Consider the following 16,950-nt stretch of genomic DNA (forward strand, 5'->3'; position numbering starts at 1 on the left):
CAGAGTTCAAAAGTCTGTGCTAAGGTGTGATATGGCGATACACAGTCAAGAGAAACTGCATGTTCTAATATGCTTTTAGAATAACCATCAGATGCTATCAATGCCCGAAAGACAAAGAATAGAATCTCCATGGCCCCTATTTATCGAACGCCTATCACAGGATTGAGTAGACACTCCAGCCAGGAGTACAACCATGACTACATGAAGAAATGGCACTGTAATATTCTACTTGCAGAAGGAACAAGGAATAACAAATAACCTACCATGAACTCCCACATCTTCAAATCGCCTTTGTACGGGAAAAGAGACTGCTGTAGACAGCGTCGACAACAGGCTGTGCACTGATTTGTCGGCCGCCAAAGAATCGTCCGTTGAGGCCCTTGATGGCGTTCTCTCCACCTTGGACTCGGTCGAACTTGAGATAAATGTCGCCTTGCGAGTTCGGATCTAGAGCAATGTGAACCACGTGTCCATATTTTTCTTCGCACTCCTGGCGGACGTCTTCTTCCAACTCTTTGATCCAGTTTTCGCCCTCTTCCCTGCAAAAATGTTAGTCAAGCTGCTATGGAGTTGAATGAACGGGCACGGGATTGACGTACTCAGCAGGGTCGAACATGTTCCGTAACAGTACGCAACGACTCGCCATGTTGACATTAACCGGTAAGGGCTTGGTCTCTGTCTTGGGTCGAAGCATCTGACGCTGCTCATCTGCAGACTGTTCGGGTTGATCTGTTCTCGCCAGTTTGCGCATCAATGCATCTCTGCTATAATTGTTGAAGTTCACACCAGCAACGTCTGTATCATCCAGAGCGCTGGCACCGCCCGCGCCACGATCGTTGTCTCGACCTCCAGCACGGTCAAAAGTGCTGGTACCACCGGCATGCACTCCGCGGCCTCCATGGCCAGAGAATGAGGAACCCTGGTAGCCTTGTTGACCTTGGCCCTGGAAACGCTGCAGCAGATTGGCCGTCGACTCAGGGGTGAACTTATCGTTGCCAAGGCCAACGCGGATCGGCCGACCAGCAAGGTCGAATCCGTTCATCTTTTCCAAAGCTTCCCTAGCAGAGTTGGGGTCACGGAACCTATGCAGAAACGGCGTTAATGCGAGAACGGATTCGAATAAAAAAAAAAAGGTGCGAAACATACTGCACAAAACCGTAGCCCCGGCTGCGACCAGCCTCATCCTTTTGGAGCTGGACAAACTCGAGCTCACCAAAAGGTTCGAAGACATTCTGGAGATCATTTTCAGTGATACTGAAATGAATGTTACCAACGTACAACCTGTGAAACGGCGCGGAAGCGGAATGGCTAGAATCAGAGTGTCGGGCCTGACGATTCTTCTCGGCTTCAGTCAACTGCGCAATGATGGGAATCCCTAGAAGTTTTTGGCCAGTGAGCTGAATGGCAAGCGGGACAGACTCTTCGTTCTTGAATTCAACGTAGCCCACGCTGGTTTGGTCAGCCACAGCGATCAGAACAGAGATCAAGAAAGAGGAAGTAACTCACCCTTTCGACCTTCCACTCACGCGATCCTTCACAATCTGGGCTTCCTTGACCGGGCCCACCTTCTCGAAAAATTGAATCAGCTCTTTGGTCCTCAGGCGCGCAGCAAGTTGTTGTACAAAGATAGTTCGCTTGTCACGCTCATCGTCATTGGGTGTTGGTGACCGAGTGCGGCGCCTGGGGCTAGGGCTACGTCGTCGCCCGTCACGACGGTAATATCTGTCATCATCTCGGTCCCGACGGGATCGACCCGAGGGGCGATAATATCTGTCGTCGTAGGGAGAACGTGACCTTGTTCGTGCACGGCCTCCACCGCGGTAGTAATCACCCCCGTAGCGGTCGTCACGGTCACGGCGACGACTCCGACTTCTCCTTCTACTTCTATGGCTCCCGTTAGCACTGCCATGCTCGCTCCTCGGACTCCTCAAGTCATCTTCGCCTCGGTCGCGTCTCCGATCCCGGCTGCGATCTCGGTGCCTGCGATCCCGGTCAGGAGAACGAGAGCGGTCACGGTCGCGGTCACGTTCACGGTCATGGTCGCGGCGTTCAGACAAATCCTCCTTCAGGCGGTCGCCCCGTTCTTCAGAACGGGACTTCTCCGTTGTCGCGGAAGCTGCGGCGGATTCAAGAAGCGCTTCCACATCGAGCCCTGACATGGTGGACAGTGCGCTCCTATCCTGAGACAACTGAAAACTAAATTTCGACGATGTGGCGGATAAGGGGTGATCACTTTTAACAAGTTAGAGGCGGAAGCAGCAGCGAGATTCGGTTTGCAGACCCTTTCTCCGAGGCAGTCAGGGAAAGCGAAAAACCATCCAGCTGCTGAAGTCCAAGGCGCAACTGATTTGATCGGAGGTTTGGGCAGGGAACATGCGTGAAGGTTTGAGATCGGTCGACCTCTTGAGCGGCGGTGTTTTCTTCGGGATCGATTAGTAATTTACCCTAACCAAGTTTGGAATTACGGTAATAGCTTCCTAATTCAGAGGGAAGGTGTAACGAGACGGTACGTTACAAGTACGCATCCAATGTTTTCATTCTCTCATGATAAGTTAATTTTCTGCCTGCTATGGCAAACTGCAACAACCTTTATTGTACAGGAAACTCGAAGGCATTGTCGTATGTACCAGCGAGCCAAGATAATATCGTCAAGAACAATAAGATCAAATGACAAAAGTATCCCTATTAGATTACCAACCTTCGAGTTCTATCAAAGTCCATAAGCGAAGCCAGCGAAGAAAGGGAAGAATTAAACGGATATCATCAGGCTTGCCATCAACGGTATGAGGATTAACGACGACTTTCGGACATGCATCATACTGTTCGTCAAAGTTAATCAGTCTTGATCTCGGTTGGCGGAGGCAACTGAAGCTCGGTGCCGAAGACGCGGTCCCAGAAACGGCTCGTCACGCCGAAGCCATTCTGGAAATCGGCGAAATGATGCTGGAGGTGGTACTTCTTCAGCTGCTTGTAGTAGTAAGGCAAGCTGCAGACAGGTCAGTGATAACAAGTCTTTCCTCCGTGAACCGTGGACTACTGACTTGCGATGATGCAGGAAATAATGAGTCATGTCGTAACACACGTATCCGAAAATACCGCCACAATATGCCAGAACGGCAGCATGCCAATTGTAGAAAATCACGGCGTGCGCAAATTTGTAGAAGGGAATGGCAAGGATAACGAACAGCGCCGGCGGCAAGACCAACCGGTACCGATCCATTGGCAAGTAGTGGTGAATGCCGTGGAGAAGGAAGTGAAGGGAGATTCCAACACGGTTATCGGGCAGCCATCTGATATTATCTGTCAGCGTGATTGAGATGTCGGTCGAAAGCGCATTTTCGCAACGTACTTGTCGATATGGAATAGAAACCGATGCATAACGTATTCAACAAGAGTCCAAAAGAAGAGACCAAACAGCCAATATCCAGCAGCAGCGGCATAGTTACTGAAACCGGCAAGGCCAACAGTCGTTCCATATGCGACGCATGGCAGCCAGATGATAGGGATCAGATACCAAGGAGTTTTGGTCAAAGGTTCAAGGAAGTTGCCGAATAACGGCGCAGACTCCCCGCCTTTGTAATGGCGCGGGCGATGGACCTGCGAGAGATAGAACTCCTTCGAAAAGCCACCATACCAGAGCTGGGGGAACAGAGGCTTGCTCAGGTCGAGGAATTTGTGTGTGCGGTAGTCGGCCACAATGTCTGTTTCCTTCGAGAGGTCTTCTTCCGATGCCATTCCGGTGCTAGCATATACGCGCCGGCCGGACCCATCCGTCTCAACGGTTGCGGCACTTGACTCGTCCGAGTCTGACTTAAGAAATCCGACATGGCATTCCTCCAGAATCTCGTACGCAGCCTCCGTGTGCTCGTGGGAGAGGGGATCGCGCATAATCTTCGTCACGTCGGAACCCGCATGCTGCAAAATCAAATCGGCACCTCCAGGGTGATCCTCCAGGAAACCCGTCACGTCATATACTTTAGAACCGACAGTCACATAACATGACTTCTTCGAGTTGTGTGATCGAACTTCGGCCTGTGTAAACGTTGGAAGGGATTTGCATGACATGATGGGTAGAGAGCGAATCCGAACGGGGAGAAAAGGGACCACAGGAAAGCAGTGCAAGACTACGCTAATCGAACAAAGAACAAGAATGATCGATGGGCACTGCGATACTGGTAAGGAGCTTCAACATGCACGGATTGTTGATCTGAGAAAACATGGAGCAGCACCATGTGATGAGTCTGAAATCATTTGGAAATTACGGGAGCAGGACGAGTCCATACCCCTGCCGCGTACGGAGTAATTGTAGGTTACAAGTTTATACTCGTTCTCTGTACGAAAACATGCAAGAATGTGAGTAGTTCTTGAGGAATATCTTACTTTCCGCTTTGAAAAACGCGCTTCCTTGTATTATTTTCACTGGGATATGATGGAATCTTTGCAGAAACGCAGTTCCAGTGGATGGGTACAGTTTAACGCAGGTACGAACAACTATCCAGAATACGGAGCCCATACCAATACTGTCGAAATTACATGTATATCACGTGATTCAAATACAGAGTCACGTGATTTATAATGGCCTTAGTCATCATCCGGGTCAAACAATTCCGGAATCACGTGTAGCTTCCTATTTGGACAGGTGCGAGAGACTAAATCTTCCTACCTCCTTCGAAGGACTTTTCCACAGGAGAGCTTCGTGGTCACCTCGCCTAGGGTTAAACCCTAATACACTACCAATGCAGGTAGGTTACGGAGAACTTTGTTTTTAGCATTTTTGGATTCAGGAGGCTTTCACCGATGCGAAGAGGGAGAGCGTCGCCATAGAGTTCATCCGATTCTGAACTCTTCCATCTCTGTCCGACCTGAAACAATCCACCCAGGAACTCATTTCTGGTCCACACCCACTTTTTTAAAGTAGGTTTTGCACGATCGAGGACACGCCGATCGCCCGTCTCTCGTCCTCCAGATCATGCCTCGCAAGGAGTTGTACCTACCTAGGTAACTACTGTATTAGGCATTTCTTCGAACTTTGATGAGAGTTGGCATTTTAACTGCGAGTATAAGTTCAACTAGCAAGTGAGATAACCTGCATCTCTGCAAAGTCCACAGAGGATGGGCTGTGTTAGAACCGTGGAAGAAGGTTAGGCTAATCTAGGGGGATTATGAGTAAAATGCGCCGTACGGTGCACAAGTACTCATGTTCAGTTTCTCTGACTACGGGGGCCCGTTCTTCCTCGTAGCGTCGCAGTCTCGTATTGGGTATCAGCAGGTGGGTGCGTCCTTGGAGTACGGAGAAACGCAACTTGGTCAAAGTAGTCGTAGCCTCCACGAGTACCGGGCCTGGCCCGGCATTCCTCCAGAGACACGAGTTCGGTAGCCACAGTTGCGATCAAATCAGACCGGATCGCAGCTCCATCTGCGGCGGAGCTGTCCCGCTGAGAGTCTCGTGACTCCGTAGGGCCTGAATCGTGTCTGGCTGTCTCTACTTACTCTCCTCTCTCATCCAGATCCATCGCGCAATGGAGCATGGAAGCTCGCGCCGTGTGCGTGGTGCGAACCATCGCCTCGCTTCGGTCGTCAATCAGCCGATAGGGTTGGCCCGACGAACCTGGGCCAAGAGGTCCAGAGGGCCAAATTCTCCGCTCCATGGTTCAAGCAGCGCTACGGCGGGGGCGCCACTCGCTTCGGTCAATGTACAATTCTTGTACCCCACACGCCCAGTAACTAATCGTGTTCTTGGCCGGTTTGGATCGACACTAGGATGTGGAAAGCTGCAAGGGTGCAAACACCCCATCCTCCCAGCGAGCGCAGGCATATGCGGCATCGAAGAGGAAAAGGAATTACGGTAGAAAGAAGCTCATCTGTCAGGCTTCGGACACTTTTCACGTGTAATGCTCCGAAAACCTTGTCCAGCAGGGCGGTGGTCCCATCAAAAAGAAGACACTTTCAACAAGGTTCAAGATTCGACGATTCGAGATTGCCGGGGTGCAGACTAAAGTGGACGAGACGCGATCTCACGCTGTCGAGACTCTTAACGCCCCAAGCCAGAGTGGGAAAGCTTAGACGCTAAAAGCGCGCCATCATGCCCCGTATGTTCGACGCCTCTCGATCAGATGCTCTCAATTTCTTCTTCCCGCTCCATAATTTTTCACCCGAGTGTCCTCCATACACACGGAGTAATACTAACTTAAAAGTAACTTTTGAGATCGGCAGAACAGCCGATCGCAAGCCGAGAGCGGCTAGCGGAGTTCCAAGGCTGATTTAGAGCGAAAAAAACACTTGAGCTCACATCTCTAAGCGAGACCTGTCAAAACCCCGCGGACATTTCGAGTGCGCTTTGGGGTACTTAAGGAGGTCCGAGCGCCTCGAGCACAGTTCACGGAATCAGTTGTGAACAATTGTCAAGCGAGGAGCGCGGGGACTGATTGCGACCATCGGGGAGGGAAAGACGCGCGAATTTGACAGTCACGTCAGAGATCACCAAGCAAAAATGTCATCGCCTGCATCGACACGTCCTCAGATTCATCCAATCCGCTATCATCTCGCGCGGTTGCAGCAGACGAAGCCGCATCTGCCCCATGGCCGTCTGATCTGCGTCGCGGCAGCCCCCTCCGTCACGACGACGGAGATGCTGCTCGAACTTGCAGACTTGGTCGGCCCGTATATTGCCATTTTCTTGATCCAAGCGGACGTGATCGACGACTGGACACCGGAGACAGGGCATAAGCTCACCGTGATCGCAAGAAAGCATGACTTTATTCTGTGGGAAGGGGGCCGAGTGTTGAATGTCAGTCCCAGTGTGGTCGGGAAGTCGGAGGAGGAGCGATATCATGCGACGCAGATCATGCAGCGGAGATATACCAAGGGCACCGTCCAAATCGCCAATTGGGCTGGGTTAGCGTCGTACTGGGCCACTCCCATGCCGGCGGAAATGCAGGAACACGACCATTTGATCCCGGCGCTGAGGAGCGCCGCTCGAGAGACTGTGGCCAAGATCTCACGACTGGTGGAGACGGAAATCACCGTGGAAGATGACGGCCCAGGATCGGAGATCACGTCGCAATCGGATACCCCCTCACGCCGTGCGGAGGAGGAACTTCCAATCAAGTTCTCGAATATCTCCATGACCCAGTCGATCACGCAGTCGTATGAATCATCCGAGAAATTCCATCACGTCTTGCAGGAAACGGAGATCACGGTCAGCCCAGAGGATGGTTCCGACGGCGCGGAAGAGACCAAGGCCGTTTCCTCCGCGTTCCACCTTGCCCGAGGCTTGATTCTGTCCCTTCCAACGGTTGAAAATTCATACCCATTCGTCATGGATTACCGCGACAGTTGTCTAGCGGCCGGTCGCCTCAATCGAGATTTCGTGGCCGGCTTCCAAGTCCATGATCATTGGACCGTCGTTTCGCGAAATCCCGATATCCTCAAGGGAAGCAGTCCAGCGGCGGACCCTCATGGAGAGGAGGAGAGGGCGTCGGGAGAGGATCCTGACGGTGGATTCATCATTTTGTCCCCGCTGCCGGGCGCGGAGGAGTCCTACGAGACGGACCAGCTTGGAGCGGCTCTCGGGGAGATTGTCAAGAAGGCGATTGATGCGACCGGCGACAATAGTGGTCCAGTCGTACCGCCGAACCGCCTGCTCCATATTCCTGTGATTCCGCTGGGCAATCAAAAGAAGCGTCCACTATCATGACCGGTATGACTTGGGACAACTTGTGCACTTGGGTGGCAAATGCAAGAGATACCCTAGATCTCTTTATCCTGGTTACGGAGTTTATTTTTTTTTTTTTTTTTTTTTTTTCAATGATGCATTGATGGCCTGGATGTAGATTGATTGCTTAATGTTGACGAGCTTGAATTGACTTTCGGTAATAATAATGTTAAACTCAGGTTCAAAATTATACGATCCATTTCGTTCGAGTTTCTAGAAAAGCATGAACCATGGTAGTCGGTCCATGGTTCATCGACAGAGTTCGAGACGGACGAGCGGATGAGAGCAGGCGGTGGTTTGATTGGATAGAAATTTTTTTTTTTTTCGATAACTAACCAACTGTTCTAACGGTTCTAAACTCTTAAACTCGGCATAGATTATTACCGTCTGAAGAATCGACAATAAATTTCTACCAACGCTGTAGAATCCTCGAAAGCTAAATCGAGATCTGCGTGCTTTGTTTACGAAGAGTGCAGTGCGTGTAGTTCTAGGAGTATTGCCTGCGGTCAGCGTCTCCAAAGGTCCACAGTCAACATGATAACGGCTATTGATGACGAGCAGCCTTTGCATGGTACGTCTCCTTCGATAGGTTCCGGTCCATTTGGGGGAGCTTGACCACTGATAAGTGAACCGTCCGCGGCAATTAAAAGAAATACAGTGTTTGATCTTCCTCAGTTGTACCGCAAACCATCTGCAGAGGAGCTCCTCCAAGCTCTAGACTTACTTGCAATCAAGCCCAGAAACTTCGGCAGCGCGGCCGATGATGCGCCACGAAAAGTCGTTGTCGACCCGGCCGGGATCTCGCAATATCTCACGTCGATAGTTTCCAGTTCGCTCTCATGGATCAAGTCAGATGAGGCGAAGGAGGAGGTATGGAATGCAGCCGCAGCCAGGCTGAGCGAACGGTCTGGCCGGACGGCCATGCCATCGATGTCACGGGTGTTTCACATACCACTGTCCGACGCCCAAGAAGTCGCTCTGACCTTACATGAGCCATCACTCACCGCCGACAATTTGGGAATGAAGACATGGGTTTCGTCCTTTGTGCTTTCGCGGCGTCTGCACACGATTCTTGACGCCGTGCCAGAGCTCGTCCCGTCGGAATCTACCACCTCTCAATGTAGCCAGCAGAAAGTGCGAGCCTTGGAGCTGGGATCCGGCACTGGGTTGGTCGGACTATCATTTGCTGTCCTCCGTGGTGCATCGGCATCGGTCCATCTTACGGACCTGCCTGCCATTGTACCCAACCTGTCACATAACGTCGATTTGAACCGTAGTGTGCTAGAATCAAGCGGGGCGCAGGTGTCGACGGGGGTGCTAGATTGGTCTGTTGTTCCTGATACAGAACCAACGCGCGAGGAGCGGTACGATATCATCCTCGCTGCCGACCCGTTGTATTCTCCTGAGCATCCAAAGTGGCTTGTGCAAACAATCGCTCGATGGCTCAGTACTGGTCTGAATGCACGTGTTGTCGTTGAGATGCCGCTGCGCGAGGCTTATCTCCCGCAGGTTGAGGAATTTCGGCAGAGGATGACTGACATTGGCCTCGGAATCATTGAGCAAGGCGAGGAAGTTGCTTATGACGATTGGGAGACAGCAACCGGGGACTTGATCGAAGTGCGCTGCTGGTGGTCTGTCTGGGGATGGAGCGAGAAGGTCTGATCTGGGGATGATGGTCCTGCGGTGGTTATGATGGGAGACGACGATCACGACAAATGTAGACAATATAGACTCATGAGATAGAGCATAGAGCATAGAGCATCTGATTGAAATGATTCGAGTAGTACGGTCAAATTTCGGCCCCGTCTAAAAGAACTGGTACGGCTAATCCACCGTACCAAGCAAGGAGTGCGGACGATCGGACCCTTGACATGCAGAGCGTCCTGCATGACGCTATGGGCTTATGACGTCACTAGCGCCTTGGAGAGACAGAAGAGGCACATTTTCCTTAAAATACAGCTACGTGACCAGTGAACGAGAAAAAAAGAGGCCAAAGAATAAAAAGATCAACGAAGAAATGGTGTTGGGTCTCTTATCCATCGCCTCGATCCCGACGGTGACTGGCGTTTCACTAGGCATAAGCGAGAATCGGAAACGGAACCACCGCCAAAATGACGAGAATCGCATGGCCAAAATCTATATGGACGTGTACTGCGATGGACAAAGCAAGATAGCGCAAATGTTGAATGGACGGAGAGTGGTCTTGAGAAACAATAAGGTACCTGCCCTGTAGCGACGACAATGCTGTTAATTGATGCTAACGACGAATCTACTCCTTAGGCATATCTTGATCATGCAGATCCCTCCCTTCGAACCATCCCAAGTTATACTGCGCAAGCGTTCTACATTGCTTATCCCGATGAGACTCGGAAACGTGGTGATGGGCTGGTGACTTCCGTCTCTGATGATCCACCCATGCTCAGCTGGCTCTACGTCGACAAAGATACTATGGAGGTCAAGTACGGCAATCGGTCGCAGAGTATCGAACATATCGTTGGGCCATGGGATTGGACCGAAGGAGATGAAGAAAAGGCCGGGGTGGTGCTGGAAGAGGCAGAGGCGTTTGCTGCGGTGGAAGAGGAAGAGGGCGTTTGGGCACTCTATTTTGACCGAAATGATGACGGTCTGGCCGGATATGTCGATTCTGGGACGAAAGTTGTCCCAATCAGCATTGACAGGACTTTGATCCAGCCATCCCAGCCAGACAATAGTTGAGATCGGACTTGATTTCTATCCTATAGGTACATTCCAGGTTCATGACATGGGGTATCATATTTGACAGTTATCTGGTGTGATTCAATCCTCGCTGCTCTGAGATTCTGCCCTTCTCTTGCGACTTGCCATTATTGCTTCTTTCTTGCGCCGTTCGCGACGACGGTCATATGCGCTCTTCGTACTGATCCGATTTCGTCTGGCCTCACGAGCCAGCTTCTCATCCCCGCGCAGTTTGGCAGATGCTTGTCTGGCCTTGACGCCATGTTTCTTGAGATACTTCCGGTCCTCCTTACTGAGGTCTGGAAGTGCATCCAGCAGCCACTTCTGCACAGATTTATCTTCAGTCCGGCCTTGAAGTTTTTCGCTGATGTCGATCATGTTCGCAATGCTCTTGACGTACGGGATATCCTCCTTTGTATAGAACGTCACTGCAATGCCACCCTCACGGCCCGCGCGGCCCGTACGGCCAACACGGTGAACATAGGCTGCACTTGATGTGGGAATATCGTAGTTGATAACGCCGTTGACTCCGCGGAAATCAACGCCTCGGGCCAACAGGTCAGTGGTGACGATGATCCAGATCTCCCCCTTGCGGAAGCCCTTCATGATCTCCGAACGACGCTTTTCGGAAAGGTCCGAGTGCAGGACGGCTATGCGTGAAGAGCCTCCGGCCTCCACAGGGATATCGTAGAGCAACTCGGAATACAGCGCAACTGCACGAGGAATCGTTTGCGTAAATATCAGAAACGGTGGCCTCAGCCGCGGTTCATTTGAAGGAACGGGTGCAGTCGGATGAATCAGCTGCCGTAGACCCAGCAGTTTACCCTGTTCATTGCTCGCATAGACCAGTTTGTGTCGGATGTTTGGAACGGCAGTATCCTTTAACCCGATGACGACCCGAATCAAAGGGGCGGCACTGCTGATGCCTAGGGAAGTGCGTCGGTCCTTGATCATTGACTTGGTGAACTCTTCAATGCTGGAGCCCATAGTAGCAGACCAGAAAGATATTTGTAGATCCACATTTGTACACGCGTTCCAGATTGCCGTTGTTTGGTCGCGGAAGAGGGGATCCAAGAGTACGTCTGCCTCGTCAAGAACAAGATGACGAATCGATGGCAAAGGAGACACAGCTTTTTTCTGTTTTGCGGACAGCGCGTTCACCAGGACCAATGGCGTAGTCACGAGGATGTCGCTTTTGGTAACGGTAACATTTCGTCGTCGCTTTTCTTGTGACTCATCCAGGTCTTCCTCGTCATCGTCGCTAGATTCGGCGGATGATGAATCTTCACTTTCTGTATCATCTTCCAATTCTTCCTGATCGTCCACCACCTTCATGCCCTTTCGCATGGCCGTAACCTTGACGCCGGTTCCAAGTGCAAGCTTGCGGCCCTCATTGACAATCTGTCCAACCAGCTCCTTTGTCGGGGCAACTATGATTGCAAAAATCTCACGCTTCCCCGGATGTTCCCGATGATGGCGCACCACTTTGTCGATTAGCGGGATCATGAATGCCAGGGTTTTGCCGCTGCCTGTAGGGGCAACCACCATAAGGTCTGGATTGGCATGAGTCTCCGTGCCGTTCTCCGTTGATATGGAGATACCCCCAAGTAGTATAGGCAGGCTGCCGATCTGGACTTCGGTTGGAACCCGAAACCCTTGTTCCGCTATATTCTGCTCCAGCCGTTTTGGGATAGAATATTTCTTGCGCAGAACTCCAAAAGACGTTAGCGGCTCAGGGTACAGCTGTCGAGCCTGCTTTTGCTGCTTCTTCGTCATGGAGGCTATCATCTTCTCTATCTTTTTACTCTTCTTCCTGCCCATTTTTATGGCCAGAATCTCCTTCAGGTCCCTCATATCGCTGACTTTGATTTTGTGCGTCTTAAGAATGGAGCGACGCTCCTCCTCATTCATGCTTTTCGTGTCCTCATCTTCAGCAAAATCTTGATCGGCCTCATTTGGTTTCTGTTCATGTTTCGAGACACTCTCTTTCGCAGCAGACGAGGTTTTTTTCGGCGTTCCGAAGAAGTCTAGAGTCTGATCATCGGCTGCCTCAAAATCAGCCTCCTCTTCGCTATCCTGTCTCTTTCGCTTCTTGGACGATTGATTATCGGCGGAGCGAAACAGCTGAGGGTTCTCTGCTTTGCCGGCGGATGGGAGACGAGAGGATGAGGCGGCAATCGGTTTTGGTTTGAGATTTGTCGAACGAGTCAGAACTCGAAGGGCATCCATAGCGACCCTCACGTCTGTTAATATGCCTGCCGTTTCGCTCGCAGACAGAATAACACCGTCAAGGAAACACGTCGAGTTCGATGGTACGCGGTTGTCAGTCTGAAGAAAAAGTTCATTGGTCTAAAAAATCTCAGCCAATCAGGGGGCTCCGTTGCTTGGATGGAATTGGTAGTGCCCAAACCGCTCTCGTGCTTAACGGTAGGAGACAAGTACACTCTGGAGGAAGTTAAACGCCTATAAAAATAGCGTTTCTTTGATCGTATCACTTGTCGGGTGTATTTATTTAGAGGAAGTCGCAGCAAAATCTCCCCATTGTCTATCATACAATAGTACAAGCCGCCGTCAACAGCACAGAACAAAGGAAATGGAATACAGCTGTAAATGCCGATAATTTTGATATGAAAAGCAGGTCATTGGGACAGTATGATACGAGAATCTACCTAGTGGCCATGGGCATGTTCAGGCTCTCCTCGGTATCCAACCAAATGACGGCGGCCAATGATTTCGCCAACGGTGAAGAAGCCGAGTACTTCAGCGGCAGTCACACCGATCAGGGCCAGCTCCTTGTTGCTGAGGTTGCGCACACGATTGATGATAGCCTGAGGGGAGCCGATGGAGTTGCTCAAGGTGGAGGGGTTGCGGAGCGCATTGATGAGCGGCGTGAAGTACGAGCGGAACGTGGCCAGGTCACTGCAGAGATCGAACCATTAGAGCTAACATTCCATGGCGACGAGAGCACTATGGTTAGCTGGTGTAACTTACGGCGGGTACATGTTCTGACCACGGAAGACGAGTCGACTAAGCTCGAAGCCGACCTTGCTGTAGTAGATAGCAGGGGGGATCATGCCTGAACAACAACGACTTTAGCAAATTGCGATAAGAGAGAGTAAAGTAGAGAGCGACTGAGAATGCCAATGAAGGGACAATGAACATAATGGGGAGAGCTCATACGGTCCACGAAAGAGATAACTCGGCCAGCCGGGCCACCGATCTTCCTAAGAGCACTGCCAATATTCTGTGCAGCATTCGCAATGACTGGCCCAGCTGTGGAAGTCACCCGAGACAACCCTTCCGAAGCCTTCGATACCGTCGATTGCGCAGTCTCCCGGGCTTTATTGGCAGCTTGTGACGAGGAAGAGTTGTGGCGAATAGCGGTCCTCCGGGTCAGGAATCGCGACTGCCGAAGCACGGCGCGGGATACCGTTGTAGGGGGCATGTTGCCTTCAATCCTTTGGGTCAGTGGTCCGGCGGAGACTTGAACGGCGAGGACGGAGAGCGGAGTGATCACAGTCCCTGTTGCAGGACGGAGAAGACTCAATTGGTGGGCCGTGAGCGAATGCACCTTCTGATCATCCAGGCCGATCAAGATTGCGGAAGAGTGGACAACACCGGAAAAACTAGGAAATCCTTTTAGTCACGTGATTACACAACGCGGCTCCACTCTCCAATTTTTACATTCCTTCCAAATAAGGTAGGCTAGTAACAAATGACGTCCACCCCCAGCTCCGTTCCTCTTTTTGACCATGCGCTGCGCTGTTTTTAACTCTAGGACTATGAGCCTCCTGAGATATTCCTGGCATTGATCATGGGAATTTCAAGTCTAACACAAAACTATCCAAGAAGTCCAACTTTAAGTATTAAACATAAAAATAAAAGAACCCATGTCATCTATTTCCGAGGTTGCATTATGCCATCGCCTGACGCAAAATAGCCGCCAAATCGCTAATCCTTGGTGCCAGCACGATAAGGGAGATATGAAGACATCATCAATAACGCCAATCTCCAGAATGTCTGTGTACTAGCGACACCTATCGTGAACCATTGAAATTGGCGCGGTTGTTCAGCAGCCACAGCATCTCTCGAGGGTCGTCAGGTCGGATCTCAGGTCGAGGATCGCTCGGATTCTTGCATATCCCATCGCAAGTATAGACGATGCAAGACTTCAGAGGATAACTCGTGAATTGACGGATCTTGTATTTGTCCAGAAAAAAAAAACATCCGTTGTGGAGGGTTCTCAGGTCTGATAAAGGTGAAGTGAATCGATCAAAATAAGTCGATTAACTCTCTCATCGTCGGCTGGCAGTTGTTCTGCTGCCTCGAATGCAATAATGCCTCCAGCTGACCACCGGCCAATTTTACGGGCCTTGTGGCGGACGACGACGTATCTCATACAATACTTAGCAGTTAATGTTTTCATGTTGCAGGTCATTTCCTGTGGCGCTTTCACGGGAAAATTAAACACATTATATAACAACCGCGGAATCTTTTCGTAGCAGTTTTCTGAGTTCCCTGCAGGAGGATTGCGGTGGAGAGAGACGAATTGGCAACCACATTTGGATATGCCAGCAGGCTGTGTTGTAATGAACATCTGCGGTGATGGCTTGGACGTTATTTGTAGAGCACTGTGACATTCCTTACTTTCGGAGCTGAAGCAGGGGCTGGTTGCAGAAGCCTTTCATGGCAGAAGATTGTCAAGAACTTGACGAAGAGCAACTTGAAACTGATTGATATTAGCAATTAATGCACACATATTAGCCCGCGTGGTTGGTGTTTACCCTGACACCTTCGAATATTGCTATTATGGTATCCCCGTCAAAGGATATACGTATGCCCAGCATATATCGTTTCGCTGACGAGCCGCATTTGTTGCACGTTCTGTACACTTTACTCATTGAGAATCTGGTCGAGTACCTCATTCCGTCCAAGCCGTGATTGACGAACACCTGGGAGTTCGAATGGACATTGTCGTTTGCATTCATAATGAATTCGGCGACGTGTCCAAGGCTGTCGATCCAGCAGACATTAACAAGGAAACTTCCGTCATCGACTTCGAACGAAAATGTTGCAGTTGTCTCCAGCCCGTTACTCTCGAGAATCGCCTCTTGCATTCTTCTGCAATTTTTATCATAGTTAACGGGAGCGCCAAAGTGCCTGTAAACCATTCCACGCTTCATCTTATGGGCGTCGCTTTCATCAACTGACTTCTCAAGAGTTTGAAACCGGCTGCGAATGAGATATGCCATGCATTTCCACTCATCACACCATATTCTGCTCCTCCGTGACTCGGAGTTCACAAGTGCAATGGCCGGTAACTTTCTTCCTTCTCTAGTCATGCTATACAGAGTAAATGATATGCGGTGTTGGACCAGCTTACTGTTGCACTCGCACTAAATGCCTGGTGGTAACTTTTACCCAGCGTCGCAATCAATAGTTTGTCAACATACACACTGACAATGTCCAGGCCAATCGCATCCAAGTTTGGCCCTTGGCTTTCAATATGTAATGTGCCATTTGCATTGCAATAGCTGCACACAATGACCAGAACTATCGAATGGGATTTAATAGCACAGTTGCAACAACCTTAGTTACCTCCTAGGTATTAACTCACAGAAGGACATAGAGGAACATCATTAACCTTATAGCCTTGGATAATGAAAGACAGACTAGGGGTATGGGTATCTGTCTCAATCAGAAAGTCGAAGGTTCCTTCGAAAATTGTTCCTTTAGCGCACGCTGCACGGATTGTGACACGTAACTTATACAGATGCTCGCGTCCTGGGCACAAGCCGACTCATGGATCCGAATCGTCTCCCTTCGTCAAGCAGAAATTATTCCGATACATTATCGATAAATCTTGGGATCCCAACTGTATCTGAGAAGCTTGATGACTCGACGGGGCTCTCAAAATTTCGGTAGTCTCAACCAAATTGATATCTATCCCGTTGAGATACAAACGCTCCAATGTGCTCGCGATCATTTTCCACGAATCGCTGTCCTTGCGAAGAGTCGACAAAGCGACTGTTTGAGCCCCAAGAATACCCTTTACCATTCCATAAAAGGCTGGGTCCGTACCAGTCTCGAGCCATATGGTCCTTTTAGTGACGATCGAGACGGCCATTGCCGCTTCTACCACACCTGGGAATTGGCTATATTGCGACAAGCATGCGCGAGATATGATGCGTTCAGTGAAGCACCATCTGGCATGACTGGACAAGCAAAAGTGAGATGTGTGAGCTCTGGAGTGAATGCTGCTAGCTGCAGAGATGGTTCTGCGATGAACTCTCCTTACGATGCTTCACGAGGTCAGAAGCTTGATGGAATATTTGCTCTGCTAGAGTGTCAAGACTGGTTACTGTTAGTGTTACCATTGTTATTGATGTTAATGCAAAAGAAGAGGCCTCCGGGTAATGAATTGTTTGCAAACTTCTAGTAAGATTTGTGGCAGCAGTAGGTATCTACCTATACATAAAAATCATACTGCTTTGTAATGGATGTTAGGGCTTCTGAGCTGT

At 50.3% G+C, this 16,950-nt stretch overlaps 8 protein-coding genes across 8 annotated transcripts; 3 read left to right on the plus strand and 5 right to left on the minus strand.

Annotated features, from left to right (window-relative positions):
• Positions 1 to 280: 280 nt before the first annotated feature.
• On the minus strand, positions 281 to 2,159 carry VTN49DRAFT_2784 (uncharacterized protein; the record flags this gene model as incomplete). Its single annotated transcript, XM_069410547.1, has 4 exons — positions 281 to 539; positions 600 to 1,082; positions 1,147 to 1,449; positions 1,507 to 2,159. 4 exons carry the CDS (start codon positions 2,157 to 2,159, stop codon positions 281 to 283), a joined length of 1,698 nt encoding a protein of 565 aa, XP_069269342.1.
• Positions 2,160 to 2,832: 673 nt separating this feature from the next.
• VTN49DRAFT_2785 (uncharacterized protein) lies at positions 2,833 to 4,065 on the minus strand (the record flags this gene model as incomplete). Its single annotated transcript, XM_069410548.1, has 3 exons — positions 2,833 to 2,986; positions 3,042 to 3,290; positions 3,350 to 4,065. The coding sequence occupies 3 exons, from the start codon at positions 4,063 to 4,065 to the stop codon at positions 2,833 to 2,835; spliced, it is 1,119 nt and encodes a 372-aa protein (XP_069269343.1).
• Positions 4,066 to 5,201: 1,136 nt separating this feature from the next.
• VTN49DRAFT_2786 (uncharacterized protein) lies at positions 5,202 to 5,648 on the minus strand (the record flags this gene model as incomplete). Its single annotated transcript, XM_069410549.1, has 2 exons — positions 5,202 to 5,427; positions 5,491 to 5,648. 2 exons carry the CDS (start codon positions 5,646 to 5,648, stop codon positions 5,202 to 5,204), a joined length of 384 nt encoding a protein of 127 aa, XP_069269344.1.
• Positions 5,649 to 6,490: 842 nt separating this feature from the next.
• VTN49DRAFT_2787 (uncharacterized protein) lies at positions 6,491 to 7,696 on the plus strand (the record flags this gene model as incomplete). Its single annotated transcript, XM_069410550.1, has 1 exon — positions 6,491 to 7,696. The coding sequence occupies one exon, from the start codon at positions 6,491 to 6,493 to the stop codon at positions 7,694 to 7,696; it is 1,206 nt and encodes a 401-aa protein (XP_069269345.1).
• Positions 7,697 to 8,248: 552 nt separating this feature from the next.
• VTN49DRAFT_2788 (uncharacterized protein) lies at positions 8,249 to 9,376 on the plus strand (the record flags this gene model as incomplete). The annotated part of the gene is made up of 2 exons (XM_069410551.1): positions 8,249 to 8,285; positions 8,373 to 9,376. The coding sequence occupies 2 exons, from the start codon at positions 8,249 to 8,251 to the stop codon at positions 9,374 to 9,376; spliced, it is 1,041 nt and encodes a 346-aa protein (XP_069269346.1).
• A 355-nt stretch (positions 9,377 to 9,731) lies between these two features.
• On the plus strand, positions 9,732 to 10,429 carry VTN49DRAFT_2789 (uncharacterized protein; the record flags this gene model as incomplete). Its single annotated transcript, XM_069410552.1, has 2 exons — positions 9,732 to 9,932; positions 9,995 to 10,429. 2 exons carry the CDS (start codon positions 9,732 to 9,734, stop codon positions 10,427 to 10,429), a joined length of 636 nt encoding a protein of 211 aa, XP_069269347.1.
• Positions 10,430 to 10,510: 81 nt separating this feature from the next.
• VTN49DRAFT_2790 (uncharacterized protein) lies at positions 10,511 to 12,658 on the minus strand (the record flags this gene model as incomplete). The annotated part of the gene is made up of 1 exon (XM_069410554.1): positions 10,511 to 12,658. The coding sequence occupies one exon, from the start codon at positions 12,656 to 12,658 to the stop codon at positions 10,511 to 10,513; it is 2,148 nt and encodes a 715-aa protein (XP_069269348.1).
• Positions 12,659 to 13,098: 440 nt separating this feature from the next.
• VTN49DRAFT_2791 (uncharacterized protein) lies at positions 13,099 to 13,874 on the minus strand (the record flags this gene model as incomplete). Its single annotated transcript, XM_069410555.1, has 3 exons — positions 13,099 to 13,348; positions 13,421 to 13,505; positions 13,610 to 13,874. 3 exons carry the CDS (start codon positions 13,872 to 13,874, stop codon positions 13,099 to 13,101), a joined length of 600 nt encoding a protein of 199 aa, XP_069269349.1.
• Between the last annotated feature and the right edge of the window lie 3,076 nt (positions 13,875 to 16,950).

This window comes from Thermomyces lanuginosus (assembly GCF_041956635.1).
Source record: "Thermomyces lanuginosus strain ATCC 200065 unplaced genomic scaffold VTN49scaffold_27, whole genome shotgun sequence".
NCBI classification, from domain to species: Eukaryota; Fungi; Ascomycota; class Eurotiomycetes; order Eurotiales; family Trichocomaceae; genus Thermomyces; species Thermomyces lanuginosus.